Consider the following 20,694-nt stretch of genomic DNA (forward strand, 5'->3'; position numbering starts at 1 on the left):
CGCGGATGTGAGCCTTTAAAAATCCGCATCCGCGGATGTCAAAAAATCGGCATCCGCAACATCCCTAATCAACATACATACAGTTAGACCAAGATAAGTCTGCAACGATTTTGAAGTCCCCCTTGTCATTATTGCAGTTTTGAATTCGGAACCTTGTTATCCATTTTAATTCAAAATTCGGTTTAATTTAAATCCCTTATAAAGGCCTCAGGGACTCAGGAGCTTATAAGGGTCTCTATTGTTTCCCATAAAGTTTTAAGTCATAATGTATTGTTTACCCGCATTTTCGTTAGTTATAATTCATTTGGTTCAGAAACGCGTCACTTTTCAGGATTGCCATAAAACAAACCTAACCTAACCTATCTATAGGACAACCTCACGGAAATCCTGAAAAGTTAACGGTTTCAGTTTTATGACTAATGATAATATGACAAACAATACATTATGACTTAAAACTTTATGGGAAACAAAGGGACCCCGTTATTTATACGTCATAATTTCATAGAAGTTTGACGTTTAAAATAACACTTGCACTGCGCGTGCTATTAAAATCGTTGCAGACTTGTCTTGGTCTAACTAATGATATTTTTAAACCTGCAGTCGTACGATTTGAGATGTTGTCATTTGAGCTTTACTTTAATAAAATAGTATTAAGATTATTAAGTTAATGTTTTTTGATGCTAATTAATGCAATTTGATAAGTACATAATTTTAGGTTAGAATTTTTAAATAACTATAATTTTTATTACTAAGTATTTTTGATACAACCGCATTTTTAATGTTAAGTATTAATTAATGATAGTGATAATAATTAATTAATGATCAAGATAATTGTACAAGAATAAAATGTTCCTTTTCGAATTGTCGCCAAATAAAATTATTTTTGTATGTCAATATGGTTTTATTCATACCTAAGTACTCATTCATTTCGTAGGTACCTACCTAAACCACATTAAGGTCAAACAATTAAAAGAAAAAAAGGGAAAAGTCCGCAGTAGAAAGTTATCAATTATTAATTAGAAATACATTGATTGACCAAGCGTTAACGAAGGTCTTATTCATTTCAGCTAAGGCAAACATGCTTTTGTACGTCCGGGCATACGCATTGCAAGTCATAATTTCATTAGAAGCTTGACTTTTAAAATAACACTTGCAGACTTATCTTGGTCTAACTGTAGCTATCTTCAGCTCTTATCAGCGCCACCTGTCGTCGACTAGTGAAACTAAACTAGTCACGAAGAGAAAACGTTGAATTATCGCTTTCGTGAAACTGAGCAGTTAGAATATTATTACACGTACGTATCGTGTTATTTTGTTCTCGTGCGTAAATTCACTTTTATAAGCACTAGCGACCAGCTCCGGCTGCGCACGGGTTAACAAATAAACCTTCCTCTTGAATCACTCTATCTATTAAAAAAAACCGCATCGAAATCCGTTGCTTAGTTTTAAAGATCTAAGCAAGTAAGCATAGGTACATAGTACATACAGACAAACAGAAGCGACTTCGTTTTATACTATGTATGTATGTAGTGATAAATAGACAACGCAGGTGGAAATAGTAGCAATAGAACGGTCCGGGTCCGCGCCGAGTCTTCCGACACTTCGTTTCATCCTCCTGCGGCCATGTAAAATTCAAAATTTGCTAAAATTTAAATTAAATTAAATTATTACGAAGTGTGGCGATGTGTATAATCATAATGTCAAATTACTATGAAAATATGACGTTTATAGAAAAAAACCGGACAGGTGCGGGTCGGACTCGCCCACCGAGGGTTCCGTCCTTTTTAGTATTTGTTCTTATAGCGGCAACAGAAATACATCATCTGTGAAAATTTCAACTGTCTATCATGGTTCATGCTAACGCCAATTTGGCTCGCTGATTTCAATCGCCGATTACTTGGAGGATATAATCAAACGGAGACGCCATGTCTGTAATTTTCTGTACAAAACAGTCTGCCGATTTTTGCGGGGGAGGGGAACGTCAAATGTATGCGTAACGTAAAAATAGCCATGTCAGATAAACGTCAGTCCATACATTGTGTATGACCGTTGGCCGTCTATTTTCGACAGAGGGGAAAGCCTGTTAATGGCTACTCCGTTTAGTTGTATCCTCCAAGGCCGATTATGACCAATATTATATTACGAACTCATAAAATGCAGGTGCGGACGCAAGAATATCAATTTGTGCCTCCAGTATTCGCCTTTGGGAGCACTTTTTTATTTTAGAACGCTCTAATAACGTCATAAAACTGAAATTGGAGATCGACGCCAATTTCTGTTCTGATCAAATCGGTTGATTTGATCATCCCGTCTGGACTCCGCTTTAGACGGACTCTAGCAGACTATAAACTAGATAGGTACCTATAATAACTTACGTGCCTAGTCCGTGTTACTGACATAATCACTGTACGCTCGCATCTGGCATCCTGTAATTTCCGCCATCTTTGACTATTACGTCTCAAATTATACCTACCATTAGCTCACACACGTATTAGTAACACTGATTATTAGATAGTAGCTAAAGTTAAATATTTTAACTGATAATGAATACACCTGCAACTCGTTTTCTCTGCATTCTTTGAATATTATAAGCATTCCTGAACTTTAAGTGTACACTTCTATACCTACTAAGTAACGTGTTCAAATATTCTTGACCATCAGTGTAAGTGTACACTCGCCATCATATATATCGGAGCTACTGAGATGGTCGATGGCGACTGTGTCTTATGGCTCCTCTTCACGATGGGCCAACGCCGGCCACTCCAAGCTCCAAGGGACGCAGCCATGCGGTAGAATTGCCATTATTTATTGTTTTATACTTCGTTTTTTTTTACCATTAGAAATAAGGTAAACAATCTTGATGTGTCTTTTAATTGAAACACACATTTTAAAAATAAGTTACGGTAAATATGTAACAATTATGAATCTAATACGATCTCTTATAGTCTTCTGCTTTCATAAGTAATAGTTATTGATTTTTAAAAAGTGTTTTTCAATTAAAAGACATGTCAAAATCGCTTACCTTCTTTCAAGTTTTTTCTAATGCTAAAAAAACGAACTATAGCGTTCTGTAGCGTAGAAGCCAACCAATACCTACATCTCTATATTGTCGGACCATACAATTATATTGTTGTTCTCTCTTTATTTTCTATTACGCAATGGTCTTCAATATTATAATATGTATGCATCAAAACGGCGATTGTCTTTTATTTAAAGCCGATTACGGCATAATGATGTCATTAAATTGTGTCATGTCATGGCATAGAACAGAATAAATTTAAGTAGTCACGAATTCTGCATCTCAAAAAAAAAAATAGGTACCTACATTAAACTATTAAGGCGCGTTGTCCGGGAGGGGCGTGAGCGGGGCGCGCCGTTTTTACATATAAAACGCTCACGCGTCGCCCGGAATACGCGCCTGTGTGACGGAACCTTTAGAGTTGCTTTAGAGCAACTCGAAAGTATTTACACACTTACACAGTGGGTACTAGGCGACGATATAATATTTAAGTTCAGTATATTAGCATAAAAATAGGATATAAAATACAGTAGGTTATACCTAAACTGAAATATTCAAAAAAATTCAAAAAATCAAAGTCCGATTACAATATTTCAAAGATGAACATTTTCGTCTTTAATTATTAAATGAAAGAATTATTAAATGCGTGACGATTTATGATTTATCACGCCGCATCAGCACAAACGTGTAGGTGTTGTAAAAAAATACAATTGCAAAATAATACTTTTAATTAAGTACTTGCAAAATGTCATGGTTCTGCTTAGGTAATCATAAAGCCCTTGCTACACGGTCGCCGACAAGCCCCTCAGACCGCGTGGCCTTGGTCTGGACGGACCGTGTAGACAGTTGTTTCCAACAAAATTTGACCAAAACTGACCAAGGTCAGGCGGTTAGTAGGCTTGTCGGCGACCGTGTAGCAAGGGCTTAATGAGTATACAGTATATACATTTATTCATAGGTACTTAACTAATGAGTTATACCATAAGATTAGGGGTAATTCGCACTTGTATCGTATATCGTAAATAACTATTTTAACACCACACCACATTTTGCAATCAGTTTACTTCTGGTCATATCTTGTTCAATTGTAACAATGATGTATTGTTATGTCCTTGCACATCGCTTTAGGCATGTCATTTAATAAGATAGTTGATGTTTTTTTCACTGGGTTAAATATACTTAATAATAAACCGAGTCACTCACGCGTGGTGGCGAAAATATGAAAACGAGAGTGACCCGTTAGTGTTCTCTCAATTTCTCGCTGACGTTCTTATTGAGGCCTAGGTTTTTTTTAAATTGTATCATAAAAATTAGGCATCTTATTTTTTTTATTAGGGCTTCAAAAATTGTAACGGTTAGGTACCTTTTCGATTAGTCCCAGAATTTGGGCCACTATAAAAATATACAATAAATTGGTTTTAAGTTTCGTTTTTAATTTTAGTTTGTAAGAAACGTGATCAACCAAGATTTTGAAGCCATCGGAGCGGAGCTTAAAGAAGAAAACTGGCAGACGGTCACTAGTAAAACATCAGCTACTGAAGCCGCAGAAGCCTTTTACTCCATATTGACTAACCTAATCTCAAAACATTCTTCATGCAGATCAATAAGTAATTCAAAATTAATTTTAAAACCTTGGATGACTCCAGGCTTGATTAAATGCTCTAGAGTCAAAGACAAACTACATGTCAATTACAGGAAACACCCCCATAACGAAATAGCTAAAATAACTTATACTAGATATAGAAATTTTTATATAAGCATTTTACGAAAAACCAAGGATGATTTTGACCGGAAACATCTTTTGGATAATAAAAAATACCCGAGGAAACTTTGGAAAATTATTAGAGACATATCTCACCTCAATCGGGATAGGCATACACCCCATGAACTAGCCACCATCAAGCCTAATGTTTCTGATTCCCTAAATTACACCAATGACTTCTTCTCTTCAGTGGGCAAAAACCTAGCAGATGTTATACTCTCTGATAATAACACGAGTGAGACCACGCTTGCGACTGAAGTAGCTTTAACCAACTCCCCTCTTAGATCTATTTTTTTAAATCCTACCGACGATGCTGAAGTAGAGAAATTAATCATGTCTTTAAATCTTGACTGCGCGTCCGGCATTGACAAAATAAACACTCGTATTTTAAAAAATCTAAAAAATTATATCGTCAAGCCACTCGTACATATTTTTAACCTCAGCATTTCATCGGGTTCTTTTCCGGAATGCTGGAAAGTTGCTGCAGTGGTTCCCGTTCATAAAGGAGGTGACAAGAGCTGCCCCGGGAATTATCGCCCTATTTCTCTTCTCAGTAGTCTGTCTAAAATGCTGGAAAAGATTATTAATATTCAACTAGTCAATTTCCTTGAATCAGAACACCTACTCTCCCAAAGTCAATATGGCTTTCGGAAAAAGAGATCTTCTGAGCAAGCCGCCACCTTACTGGTTAACCTTGTCTCTTCCTATCTTGACAGAGGAGAATCCTGCGTGGGAATCTTCCTAGACTTGGCCAAGGCATTTGACACTGTCTCAATCCCGATATTGCTTAGGAAGCTTGAACTGTTAGGTATTCGCGGTATCGCATGGAACTGGTTTAAAAGCTACCTTACAAACCGGAAGCAATGTGTAAGACTTGGCACTTTAGTCAGTGACTCAGCCCCGATAACTTTCGGTGTACCGCAGGGAAGCATCCTCGGTCCCACCCTATTTCTGATCTACCTCAATGACTTAATCTCTCTTCCCATCAGTCAGGCAGAAATTATCTGCTATGCAGACGACACTGCTCTGCTGTTTCACGATGTCTCATGGGCACGTTGCTTTGCAGTAGCGGAGTCAGGTTTGACTGTGATTACAAAGTGGCTCGCTGACAACCTGCTCTCACTTAATATTTCAAAAACAAAATACTTATGCTTTCATAAAACGGCCTCTTCTGCCCCCAGCTCACGGCCAGATCTCAAGCTTTCTTGTGGCAGTGCGGAGGACGACCCAGCTATTCACTCATGTAGAGTTTTCGATGTGATTAGTAATTGTACCACCATAAAGTACCTGGGTATTACGCTTGATGAAAATCTTAATTTCAAAAAGCACATCGAAGTGCTGTCTGCTAGAGTCAGAAAGGTAGTATTCATTATGAAACTACTACGAAATTCTGCTACGAGGGAGTTGCTTAAGCTTGTATACACTTCAATATGCGAATCCGTCCTATCATACTGCATTGGCGTGTGGGGTGGTTCCACTAGCTCTGCACTACTGCTTCTCGAAAGGGCCCAAAGGTTTGTGCTCAAGGTCATGCTTGGAAAGCCTCGATGGTTTCCGACGATTACCCTTTATAAAGACGCGGATGTTCTTAGTATGAGGCAATTATTGATCTTACGAGTTGCAACTCACATGCATCAAAAAACTATAAATTCGGCAGAATATCTTACCCTAATCCGTAATCGAATCTTTAAAATTCCTACTCCCATCATAAAAACCGCTTTCGCGAGGCGTCTTCCTAACTTCCTGCATCCGTTTATTTACAATACAGTGGCAAAGTCCTGCAACATATCTGAAAAGTCCCCTCTTTAAGCAAAATTCGTAATTAAGCACTGGTTAAAAAGTCTTAACTACAATCAAACTGAGATGCTGTTGAAGGTCATCACCTAACTTACATGCTAACTATCTTTGTAGCCTTACACGCACACACACACACACACACACACACACACACACACACACACACACACGCGCACACAGACACAATTTTTTCTTTCCTTTTTTCTTCCTTATTCTTTGAATTGCTTAATTTCTGTAACTATTACTTTCATTACCTTCTATTAGATTAGTCCTTGGTTCTTTACCTTCACTTTACGAATTTCGATTCCGGCCACCACGTGACAGGCATAGCCTAGTGTGGGGGCCACTGGACATTATGTATTATTAATAAGGTTTTTCTTTTAATAAATATTATTCTTATTCTTATTCTATTCTTATTCTTAATTTTAATTGTCGTACCTAAATGTCGTCTGGTCAAGTTTGTAACTTTTGTTAGGTACTTTTTCAAGTCAAATAGGGCCCATGACCCGACCTTCGACTCAACACAATTAGAGGCCCTATTTGATGTAATTGACCGCGACTCGAGTCCAGAATAAAACCAGAAACGCAGTTATCCATACCGTTAGACTTCCCAGGCTATATATTTATAATCTAGATCTAGACCGGTTCTGGACTTAGCCTTTCAACAGTCCATGAGAAGCAGTCAATGATTTTTACCATTTATAAATGTTACCTAAAAAGGATTACAGGGCAAATGTACCATAACTAGTATAACCTTGTCACAATTACTAATTGGACGTACAAGGAAAGGTATCCAACTGTCCGGCTTCGATTTTATTTATTTTGTATTTTTTTTGACATGAAGCTGAGTGGAGACCATTTCAGGAACGCTTTATAACCAATCTGTCAGTGTTATTAGTTCAGTTTAAATTAAGCGTTTTTTAATAAAGCGTCTTCTATTCTATTCTAAAATAACAGATCGTATTTTTTTAGCTGCCCAATTTCAACCGGGAGAAATAGTCCTCCAAAGTAGTCCAAAGTACCGAGAAGTGACTCATCATCATCATCATTTTCCGTATTAAGGCGCGAGTAGTGTTCAACCTGAAATAAGCGGCAGATTCCTGCAGCCGACCTGTCTCCACACGTATGTGGGATCAGACAGTGAAGCCGAGAGGGTAATGCAGGTCCTGGGCATCCCAGCGTCTCCTTGTAATGTCTTCAACATAAATTGTCTGCAATAGACGCTAAGGCAAATGAATATGTAAATCATATCGGATCCGAACAGTTTGGTACCAGTCCTTGTGAGGATTGTATGGAAGTGGCTTTTTGGCGACGAGTTCGTGTGGCTCTTAAACTAAACAACTCTGATATAGACTGTCAAGCTGGATATGTCAGTAGCAAACTAAAGTATGGTATCCCTAGGAAACGAACAAAAAGCAGCAATGTACATCGAACAACGATGAAATGTCCAACAACAAACAATTAAGACAGTTCCACGGGTAAGATATAAATGACACGCGATTTTCGAACAATTCAAACGTAGTGTCGCTAACCCGCGATTTTACAAATTTGCCGCATTTTTCCACTGACAAGATCTGCTTGACCAAGTATAGTATCGGTAGGTAGGTACAAAATATAGACCGTAGCTACGCGACTTTTTAGGGTTCCGTAGCCAAATGGCAAAAAACGGAACCCTTATAGATTCGTCATGTCTGTCTGTCTGTCTGTCTGTCTGTCTGTCCGTCTGTCTGTCCGTCCGTATGTCACAGCCACTTTTCTCCGAAACTATAAGAACTATACTGTTGAAACTTGGTAAGTAGATGTATTCTGTGAACCGCATTAAGATTTTCACACAAAAATAGAAAAAAAACAATCAATTTTTGGGGTTCCCCATACTTCGAACTGAAACTCAAAATTTTTTTTTTCATCAAACCCATACGTGTGGGATATCTATGGATAGGTCTTCAAAAATGATATTGAGGTTTCAATATCATTTTTTTCTAAACTGAATAGTTTGCGCGAGAGACACTTCCAAAGTCGTAAAATGTGTGTCCCCCCCCCCCCCCCCCTAACTTCTAAAATAAGAGAATGATAAAACTAAAAAAAATATATGATGTACATTACCATGTAAACTTCCACCGAAAATTGGTTTGAACGAGATCTAGCAAGTAGTTTTTTTTTAATACGTCATAAATCGCCTAAATACGGAACCCTTCATGGGCGAGTCCGACTCGCACTTGGCCGCTTTTTATTATACCTTATATTTTCCTGTTTAAACAGGAAGGTCGCGTATGGAGCGTGTTTCGTGTATAAATAATATGCGAGCTATAAATAATGTAATAGGCACGCGTCGGCCGCGCCCGTGTGTGCCGCGCCTTAGTTAATGGCTGAAATGTTAGGTGTGGGTCATAACTTAATAATTAACTAAATGGATTTCTCCTCTAAAGAATAATGTCCTGAATGAAATCCTATAAATGTATAATCTACTCCATGTTATTATAACCTAGCGAAAAATTCAGTGTGTCAAAAGCAGAGATTATGCAATAAAAAGTCAAAAACACAGGTTACAGTATTAATACAAATAATAGGTAAGGACAATGGGCTAATTCCGTCATAGGGACTATTCCGTCCACGAGCGTAATATTTCTTTGATTTTCAATCGTAGGCAAAAAAAAAACATTTGCTTTTGATCGCTGAAACTAAAGGCAATCTCGCTGTTTTGCCGATTAATTTCTCAATTTTGTTCGTTGTTCGAGAAAAACGCTAATAGTCCCTATGACGGAATTAGCCACATTACCCTTTCTCAAAAGGGTTTAAAAAGGTTCGACCCGACTACAGATTTTTATGTATTTATATTATTTTATATACATATTTGGTTCAAAATGAAGCCCATTGACCCAGACCCAAATTGCCAGATTGACCCACTAAGGATGACCTAATGACACTCACACTTCCGGTGCAAATGCAAAGTTAGCTTTTGGACTTTGGTCAGTCAGTGCCATCTACTTCAGCTGTCAATTATGCGGCTACAGCATTCTTCAATCTATAGTTGTCTTTGTATTTCTTTGTCTATAATCACTAATCACTAACATTAGTATAAAACAAAGTCACTTCCCGCTGTCTGTCTGTCTGTATGTATGCTTAGATCTTTAAAACTACGCAACGGATTTTGATGCGTTTTTTTTTTAAATAGACAGAGTGATTCAAGAGGAAGATTTATTATAATTTGTTAACCCGTGCGAAGCCGGGGCGGGTCGCTAGTCTAATACCTTTAAACGAGCAATTCTTGCATATTTATTTATTTATTTATATGTATATAGGGGAAACTGGGGAGGGTTGATCACCCCTTTTGTTTTTAGCATACATTTTCTTAACTATTTGTAGTATTGAAAAACTTTATAGACCATACGATTCAGAATTTATCTCTTCAGTTCTAGTTTGAATTAGAACAGATTTGTGCAATAAATTAGACCGTTATTTAATGAAAACCCATACTGTTGACTTTTATCATGTGTCCCCTATGTAAGGGAGACTTGTTTACCCCTGGTCGGGAGCCTTGATCCTAGGGGGATCAAGTGACCCTGGTTCTTGGGACACATGGTAAACAGATTTTTACCATGTCTCCCCATACCAGATTCTCATTGATTATATAACTCGGATCGCTATTAGCAATGCATCTATAATTTGTAAAATACACAGCAAACATATATATATTGCATCTTCCATGCTTTGAAGTTGTATTTCCGGTAATCAGATGTCTAAGCCGAAGGGATCAAGTCTTCCAGATTTGGGGACACTTGGTAAAAAGATTTTAAGCGGCAATGTCATATTTCGAGGGTAGTATCTACATTAATTTATTCACTTTATCTACAGAAAATTAATATATGAAGATATCAAACACATATTAATCCATAATCTTATACTTAAAAAAAAACAATGTAATCGTATTATCCATAAAACAACATAAAATAGGGAATCAATTTTTGAACCAAAAAAAGTTAAAAAAAAAAACAAAAATCTAAGTTATTAACATAAAATTTCTTGTAACAAGCTAAATTTTTTAAAGTTATTATGAAGGTATTTTTAGCGTCAGATACCTACAGCAATTATAAATTTTTTACCCATCTCTGGTCGTTATTGTTTACTATATTAAATAAGTTTAGAAATTTACTGCTCACGTTTCGAGGACGGTGTTTGAGCTGCATAATCCTAAAATCCTTTCTATGGACCGTCGGTTCTATAGTACATAAGGTCGGAAAGCCATTAAAATAGCATTTCATCCATAAAAACAAATATCGCCGGTTGATAACCAAATATCGTTATAAGTGTTGTTTGTCGACCGAGTAACATCCCCTGTGTGTAAAATGTTTAACTTGATAATCAAGACCAAGTGCGGGTAGTTCGCAAAATGTTGATGTCAACTTTAGTTAGTCTTTTCAAAGGCCACGGGGATAATTCAGTTTTCGGAGTTCGAAGTCAGTTGTATAATTAAAAACTGAATTATACGCCATTAAATCCCGTTTCAATAAACAATAATGAGTCAAAAACCTTGAAAGTTTGAATCAGTGTTTCACTGGTCGTAATTTTGCGGCATGATTTACTAAAGAAAAGAAAATATTTATGATAGCTCTATGAATCATTTTGTAAGTAAATTTATTACAATGTGTACTTGATCGCTTTGGGGGTGACATGATCCCGGAAACATATCTCCCCTGAAGAAAAAGACAAAGTCTCCCCATACATAGTAAGATTATAAAACGTGCCGTACTCGAAACGTGTATTCGCGTATATCTATGTAATCCAAGTTAATCATCACTTCAATAAACAACAAATAAAATAAGCACACTCACTAACATCATTTCCATCTCATATTATAAAATAAATCCAGTTAAAGCTTACCGAAAATTGAATATAGTACGCAGAAAATCTTTCACCGTCCGCCATTTTTGAACCACTGACTTTTCCGATACAGTGCCATGACAGAACGTGAAGTTAGGAACGAATGAATGAGTGTTAACAGTGCAAAAAAATGTATCTCGTTTGGTTTGATTGAAAATGAAGTTTACCAAGTGTCCCCTAGGGATCGACCCTCCCCACCCTCACCTATATTTCGGGGATCTCGCGGGAACGGCTCTAACGATTTCGGTGAAATTTGCTATATGGGGGTTTTTGGGGGCGAAAAATCGATCTAGCTAGGTTTTATCTCTGGGAAAACGCGCATTCTCGAGTTTTTATATGTTTTCCGAGCAAAGCTCGGTCTCCCAGATATTATTTTTTAAACGGCAAATCCGGTAGCGGATCTATAGGTACTTGCCTCAATTTTCTGGCAGGTGTTTATTTATGGTTACGGAACTGTTTCAATATCAAGTATAATACGGCGTGTGATGATGTAATCATAATAAACACAAAGGCGTCGAAACAATAAACCAATTCCAGGTAATTAGCAGGTAATAAATACTTAGTCTATTTTTTTATTCGGTAGACTGAAATGACAGTTAATAGTATGAAATGACATTTCATGTTCATACAATTAACTGTCATTTCAGTCTACGGAATAAAAAAATAGACTTTAAGTCTACTATTAAGTCGTTTTAACCCAATATCCTATTACACTTTTGTACCTAATCCACGATCCTAATCTTTTGTTACTAAATCCACGATAAGTTTTGCTTTTTTCTCGAGTCAAATCGGGCCCTTCTGGGAATCGCATGCAATTTCCTTGTGCTTAATATACGCACTATGTTCTGCCCGCGACTGTCTGCGTGGAAATGATAATGATTGATAAAAAATAATTATCCAATGTCCTTCCACTCGGGCCTCACACTATTATCTCTGTAGATACCAAGTTCCATCTAAATCGGTTCAATTGTTTAAGCGCGAAAATTTCTAGGAAATTTAAACTTTCATTTTGGAAATGGAAAATTTCGATTCTCAATACAAATGGATAAGAAGTTTCCGAAAACCATGTGGAAATATCGTAATTTTGGTAAGTTTCCGACGACACATCAGTATGAATAAGACTTACCGTAAAATGGGGTGAGTAGGGTCAAAACTGACATTCAAACCTCGATAACATTTTATTTTTACATATGCAAACTGAATGGTGTATATATTAATAAATGTTCCGGACGTTTGTATTTTAGTTTTTATTTTATTTTGGGTAGTTCTATTTCATAACTTTGACGATAAACAGGAAATCCCACCTCACCCCGTAGTCCCTCGTAATTGGGGTGAGATGGGATTTTATACAAAGGTGATTTTGGAAGATTGATGGATCGATTTTTTTTTATTGTTAGTATTACTATAGCTCCATTTTAAATTGGAATACATTATTTTTGTAGCAGTAGCCTTAAAATCCCATCTCACCCCCCTTTCATCCCTTCTCTCCCCATTCGTAAACCCCGCGAACCCTACTCACCCCATTTTACGGTATTTTAAGTATTATTACATTCTTATCTTACAACATTCGTTGCATACAATATCTACATTGAATACAATCAATTAACCACGCCAAAACCGTTTTTCTTTAACGGCAGCCATTTTAGGTCATTGCCAATTGCAACAGTTTTTGCACTCGCTTCTTCACGATTAAAGGTATAGCAACTCGCATGTGACAGCCGTGAATCGTAGTGTTTATTAAGCTATTAATTTTAAAGGTTTTCGCTTAATCTTATAAGGTTTAATCTTAAGTATATATAAGTTAGAAATAACAACGCTGTGCGCATAAAAACATGTATGTAGGTATTCATTATTATATCAAGTAGGTATTTATTTTTTAATAGTGTGTGAATTAAGGAATGATAAAGGTGGCTTGTTTACATTTAAATCTAGAGTCAGACCACGATAAATCTGCAACGATTATGATAGCACATGCAGTGCAAGTGTTATTTTAAACAATAAATAAACTTTTATGAAACTATGACGTATAGGTATACGTCATAATTTCATAGAAGTTTGTCGTTTAAAATAACACTTACACTTCGTGTGCTATCAAAATCGTTGCAGACTTATCGTTGTCTAACTCTAATTCGCCATTTAGGTAGGTTATTAACCAACTTCAGTTTTTGTCGAGTTAACACTTAGTCCGTAACATCCATTCTTCCATTCGAAATGTCATTGACACCGCCTGCTGTCGTAAATTCTATACAGTTTCGCAATTAGATATCTTGTAAGTGGTAGGTACCTATAAGTTATTTTCCACCACACCAGCTCGGAAAGGCTTACTTTGCACTTCAAAAACGGATAGCAAAGTTGCACTTTGTTATCAGTAATTCACATGTTAGGTAAAGTAATCAAATGCAAATTTTGAGTTATTTTCTTATGTTTGCTGGTAGAATTGACTTTTAAATGATGATTTTGGATGATAAATATTTAATAACATTCATTTGAATTTGATTTGGTTTGATTTTGTTTGATATTTTACATTTAATATTTGCTTCGGGTTGGTGTGGTGAAAAATTTTGTGTTTCACTCGGGGGTAAATTTTGTTTAACCCTCGTGCTTTGAAACCCGAGCAAGCGAAAGATTCCAAAATTGAACCACGAGCTTGCCCCCTTGTAAAACAAATAACTATAAAGCCTGACCAGTAATATAAGGTCCTTGTCAAGAGGGCGCTGTTATTCTCATGTATAGGGTGACAGTTCAGTATAGTATGAAACAATTAGTTCCAGTGAAATTCCGCAACATGGCGCGTGATCATATTTTAGTGGTGAGGCTTTATATCTGATCTGCAGATATTGATTGACTAATGAAACCAGTTGTTCAGTGAATACGGCGCTTGTAAAAGTCTTACAACATTGGAGACTTATTGAAATGTGTTCTAGATTGTTAAAATTATGCGGGGGACTGCTTTTGAAAGCTGTGGCCTTTTACGAGAAACTGTCCCCTTTTTCTTATCACATTATTTTAAGATTTTAGAGAAGCATTTGCTGGATAGATAGATATAGATATGTAAAAGTAGCGAAAACCTGATCACAATGATTTATTCATTTTTCGTCAATTCAAACTTAATTGTAATGCCTATAATTACATATATAACATATACAAATTATATGTGCCGTTTCCGAGCTAAAGGCTTATAATATATATTATTGCCGATTGTATATGACAATATGTGTAACCTTTTCATTGAAAACATCACATATACATACATCTCACTTCTGAGCACTAAGAAAACATAATTACTTAGACTCAAATTTAAGCAAAAAGTCTTACAATATTTTGCCACCGCAAAGTGCGAGCTAATTCTAGAGTTTCAAAGATAATGAGTAATAAGACTGCAGCACTTAATTATCGTCCAACGCTCCACAACACAACACTTTCTACTGTTTTTACCGTGTTATTTATGCACATTTTCACTTGTTTCTTCGCTTTCCTCTGAGAAAATCTTCTTAAACTTGTTTTATTTTCCACAGCACTTTTTACTTTTGCATACTTATTCTCATTTAAGTGGATCTTCGTATTCTACGTCTTTTCCGAAATCGAAAATCTCAGAATCGTTGTTGTTTTAGTCTTATTTTCAATCTTGAACTTTGTTCGTTTTAAATTTCATTAGAGTGTAATATTCTTTTCACTGTTTTATTGCACATTTTCATTCGTTTCTTCTGTATTCTCTTTTACGAAATTAAAAATCTTTTCAAAGTTAATATTGTTTTGGTTGTAAATCGTGTGGTCCGGCGTGTCTCCCCAGCTTACTGGCGTGGCCCGTTCATTTATTTGAACATTAGTAACTTCCTGTATGGTATTCAAAGCTTCGGATTGGACACTGGGAGTCGGTTCCGGATTGGACACTTCCGAGGGAGCGCAGCGATTCAAAAAGTTCATCATTCTTTCCTTGTACAATTCGGAACTTGTATCGTCTTGTTTTTTTAGATTCTGATCTTTTAAATAGAAACCGTTATCGCTTTGCGCTAAGAATATCTTTTTTATCTTCCTGCTTGGATAGTGCTCGATCAGATCTGGCTTGGGAGGGAGTAGCTTTGCATTTCTTGGCAGTTTCTTTGTATTGTTCCCTTTTATTGTGGTTACTACTGAAATACAGTTGCTCCTCGGTTCAGTATCATCTTTATAATTGGTTTTCATGCCTTTAAAAGATATTTTGACACTTAAAATCGACCAGAGAAGCTCTAGGAAAGCAGCTATCATGATATTTATTGATAGAACTCGTTTTGTAAACACATATGCCTCTTCATCATCATCTTTTGGCGGATTTAAAGCAATAACCAAATGCGTTTCATTTTTAACTAACACATCACTGTGTCTTACAACCAACTGATCTTTAAATGGTATTTTATCTTTGTAAAATTCCGAAAAATCCGTATTCGATGTTGTCACAAACCAGACAATGATCATTGTGAACGATACAAATGCGAAAACCGTCGATAATACAGACATTATGAACAACCAGGTTATATTATGGTCTATGTACCATCTTACTGAAGCCATGATGGAGGCGATGCCTGCGGCCGTTGCGAAAACTGTTATTAAAGTTGGTGCTAGCACTAAAATATAGCTGCTTTCATGTGTATCATAAGGCACTTCATTTGTTATGTTTTCAAATTCATTTTCGTCAACGGATTCTGTTAAATTAAATATCAGCTCACTTTTGTTTACAGTTCGCTCTTCCGTGTCATTTAAAGTCATTCGCTTTATCCCGGAGTGTGGGTTGACTAAAGCTAAACAAGCTAGAAGAAAGGATGTTGCAGCTAGAGCTAAATGCACCCAGGCTAGCCCTGATACTGTAGATGCCGAATATCTCCGCTCAGAAGGGTACAAATTCCTCGTATCAGGCTTAGTTCTCACTTTAATTGTATAAACGTCCTCCATTTTGTATTATTTTAATTGCGAAATCATACTACACAACACTACAGTCGTCCTTCAAACACAAATATCACATTCAATTGTTTTTAAAAACTGGCCGTTGTGCCGTTGAAAACAAACTTTTGTTAAATTGTCTGTACGCGCGCGGCCTGTGCCTCGCGCGGCGGTACGAAAACTAAACTAGTGGCCGGTGGAGTTGCCTCAGTTGCCTGTGCATGCGGCCACAGATGTGATTAACTGGATTGCTAGCATTGATATCTCAATGGACGGGACGGGTCAGACGGGTGTCTGAACTTGATATGGATGATATTGATATGGTACAAATCAAAGAATATAATTGGTACAAATGGACATAAGGTAAACTTATTTGAGCTGTGCGTCTTTTGGTAGGGGATGTGATTATTATGCCGGCAAGCTAGATGATGATTTTAAAGCTTAGATAAGTATTTTGCTACTTAGTTAAGGAATGAAAATATTAAGCCTTTAAGATTTTACCACCACACACATATAAAAGGCTAAAATCCGGCTCGAAGGACCACAATCTAGTTAGAGCTTAGAACTCTAACCTATACCTGAAAAGAAATTGTAGAAATTAAATATTGTAGTGTCGTCCCGTTTTCTTAGATTTATTTGAAACGGACGACACTACAGTGTTGCCACTTTTTCATTTCTACAATTTCTTGTCGGTTGTCGGACTAAAACTCCGACTGTACTGATTTGACAGCGACGAATAATTTAATATTTAAAACTCTCGCGTTTTGGACACATATTAACTCACATTTATAGACGAATAATTTGTATGGAATTTGACTAAATATTTTGCATAATGTCAATATCCAGAGAGGAAAGTGGTAACTACTATTTTCCTATACAAAAGCGGTCGTCCCGTATCATCTAAAATGTATTTAGATTCTAAATACATTAAAAAACGAAGAATTTTTTTTATGGTGAGTGATCCTCATAGCCTATGGACGCCTGCAACTCCAGGGGTGTTACATGCGCGTTGCCGACCATTTAAAAACCGTACACTACCATCAAAGATAGCCACTATCCTAAAATTTACATCAACATCAAGCATTGGAATGCAATACCGCAACAAAGTAACCATTTCAACTGTTAAATAAAAACCAATCAAAAAGAAACCTTATACCAAACCAATAAGAACCACAAAAAGATACCCTAACTGCATTATAAAACTTGTTTTATTCGAATCCGAACGCCATAACGGTTTTATGAAAAAAAAAACCTAATCTGTGGTTTTTTATGTACATTTGTGAATAAAAAATGTCTGCTAGATAGTTGCCACAATGGGTGGTGCAAAGAATTTTGCTGTAGATTTCATAAGGAAGGGTTATATATGTTATAATACTGTAATCGTAGCATTATATTGTAAAACGTGCGTTTGAAGTTTGAAGTAAATTACGACACTGTTTTAGGGTTCCGTAGAGCTAAGAAGCGAACACTTTTTTAGCTAAGTCAAAATTATCATTAAAATCAGAATTATGTTTTTTCATGATACTTAGTAGGTATAGCTGATTAAAAGTGGTAGGTCAGGTGAATAGGTAGTTATTTCACAAATGCGAGTAATGGTTTTATTTTATTCCCGAGGGAATAATACGTGGTAATACTTACAAAAGATACACGGCTATAATTTAAAAAAAAGTTAGGTATTTATGGATGGTTGAAATGTGTGTGGTTAGTTAACCTACTTTTTTTTAAAGATGTGTTAATGCTGTTACTGTTACGCATGCCCCCTATGACCTAGGGAGGCGTCGGGGGTTATGTGGGACTCCCACCTCCCATTCCTTTATTTTAGCGAGAAAAGGGGGAGAAGTCCATAGTTACCAAGTAAGGAACCCATAACTAAGAACGCGCTCAGTGACCTATTGTTTATGATAGTGTTGTGAATAACGCTCATTTCGAGGCTTAAAGACTCGAACCTCGAAGACTCTCGAGGCTTAACGCCGCAAAGACGATTTCTTACATCCATACGCGTAAAATAAATAAATACAATTCTCCAATATAGTCGAGTCTTCAATACTTACGAGTCTTGAGGGCTCGAGTCTTTAAGCCTAAAAATAAGCGTTATTCACAACACTGGTCCATGATTATGATTATTGTCAGAAGTGATGATTTGATGATGGAGGTTGTCCCCATTCGAGCAATAGACGAAACAATTATGTCGTGATCTTATTAAAAGGTAAACAAAGCGGACTATTACTGTACTTGAGTGTTTATTATTTACTTTTGTAATTTGATACATCAGTACTTAGATATAAATAATCTTTCCTATGTAGTAATTTTCAAGGCAGTGTTCATAGTAGGAGTCGAGGTAGATGGTCGACCTTCACCGATCTGTCTGACGGATGAAACTTACATATTATGAAAGAAAATATGTTCCTGAACATAAATAAATAGGGTTGCCTAAAGAAATATGGTCAAGGCTATTTTTAATTAATTTTTGAAAAAAAAAATTTTCTTCAAATTTCACCGACCTGTCTGACAAACGAAATAAGTTCCAATGGAAAGTATACAACTTGTACAACATAAATCAACTAGGTTGCCTATCTTTTTCCGGTCACTAATTATGTGGTTGCCGTATTTAAACAGGTGAGTTTTTACAGAGATGTGAAAAATACTTTATAAAAAGTATTTAAATACAAAATACAAATACTTCCTTGATATACTATTTCAAATACAAAATACAAAATAGTTTTTGAATTTGTATTTAAAATACAAAATACGAAATAGGTATTTTCAAAATACTTTTTAAAAATACAAATACTTTGCGATAAAAGGTACTCTGAATAGTGAATACCTAGTCTGAATTAAAAAGTATTACTCAGAATATCCGAATTGAAAAGACTCTCTTTATTCTTTGAAAACAGTGTGTCAATCAGTCCTCTATCTAAAGTGCAAATTTCTAGTTGTTTGCTCATATTAACCGGAAGGATGGATCCGATGGATGATGGTTTATAACGGACAATTTTTAAAAGCATTAATTTAGATTTGTTATGTCTTACAGCTAGTATAATGCCTCTCGTTAGTGTGATAAAAACGTCTCGTTTGTGTTTCATCAGGGCAGAAAAGTTTGTTCTCCTCTCGTACCTTGAAACCCTCGTAACACTCAAGATTCCCCTTTTTTAACCACTCGCTACACTTGTGATCATGTGTGACGTTACTAAACAGATTCAACAGTTCCATGTTAAAAGAATGAGAGAGTTGCCAGGATTGTAAGATCAGAAGAGGTTGTAACTCCTACCTACATTACCTACTATAAAGTATTTTGTATTTTGAAAATAGAAAATAGGTCACAAAAACTATTTCAAATAAAATACAAAATAGTTTTCTTCAAAAGGTATTTAAATACAAAATACAAAATAGGTATTTTGCATTTTGTATTTGCATTTTAAATACAAGTATTTCAAATAAGTCACATCTCTGAGTTTTTATCGATAATTGCACTCATCTGTCTGACGCTTGAATTATACATCAAAATGATGGTAATTTTATTGCAAATACAGTGGCATTGGGTTGCCTGCGAAAATCCGGTCACAAATAAAACCCTTATTACATATTTTCTTTTATAATATGTGAGTTTCATCCGTCAGACAGATCGGTGAAGGTCGACCATATATGCCGGATCTTAGACTATCATTACAATCTACATTATTATTATTATTACATAATAGTTATCGTCCCAAGGCAAGGTACTCAAGGTAGTTTACTGCTCACGATTGAACGATATTATTATAACATTGTATATTATACGATGGGTAGTTAATAGCTACTCGTACATTTAACCAGAACAAGATTCAAGATATTCTTTAATTCAAGTAGGGCTAGGTAGCAAAAACCGGCCAAGTGCGAGTCGGACTCGCGCACGGAGGGTTCCGCACCATCAACAAAAAATATGGCAAAACAAGCAAAAAAACGGTCACCCATCCAAGTACTGACCCCGTCCGACGTTGCTTAACTTCGGTCAAAAATCACGTTTGTTGTATGGGAGCCCCACTTAAATCTTTATTTTATTCTGTTTTTAGTATTTGTTGTTATAGCGGCAACAGAAATACATCATCTGTGAAAATTTCAACTGTCTAGCTATCACGGTTCGTGAGATACAGCCTGGTGACAGACGGACGGACGGACGGACGGACAGCAGAGTCTTAGTAATAGGGTCCCGTTTTTACCCTTTGAGTACGGAACCCTAAAAAGCACTTTCGTAGGGAGCTACAGTCAAAGATTTTAATTTCGGACCCATTTTGTACCTGTCAGAGTGATAATAGTATGAGGTCTCTAGCGACTTTAATATTGATTG

At 36.3% G+C, this 20,694-nt stretch overlaps 1 protein-coding gene across 1 annotated transcript; it reads right to left on the reverse strand.

Annotated features, from left to right (window-relative positions):
• Positions 1-15,129: 15,129 nt before the first annotated feature.
• On the reverse strand, positions 15,130-16,459 carry LOC134659350 (uncharacterized). The gene has a single exon (XM_063515015.1). It carries the CDS (start codon positions 16,380-16,382, stop codon positions 15,135-15,137), a length of 1,248 nt encoding a protein of 415 aa, XP_063371085.1. The 5' UTR covers positions 16,383-16,459; the 3' UTR covers positions 15,130-15,134.
• Positions 16,460-20,694: the final 4,235 nt, after the last annotated feature.

Source organism: Cydia amplana, chromosome 24 (assembly GCF_948474715.1).
Source record: "Cydia amplana chromosome 24, ilCydAmpl1.1, whole genome shotgun sequence".
In the NCBI taxonomy this organism is placed as follows: Eukaryota; Metazoa; Arthropoda; class Insecta; order Lepidoptera; family Tortricidae; genus Cydia; species Cydia amplana.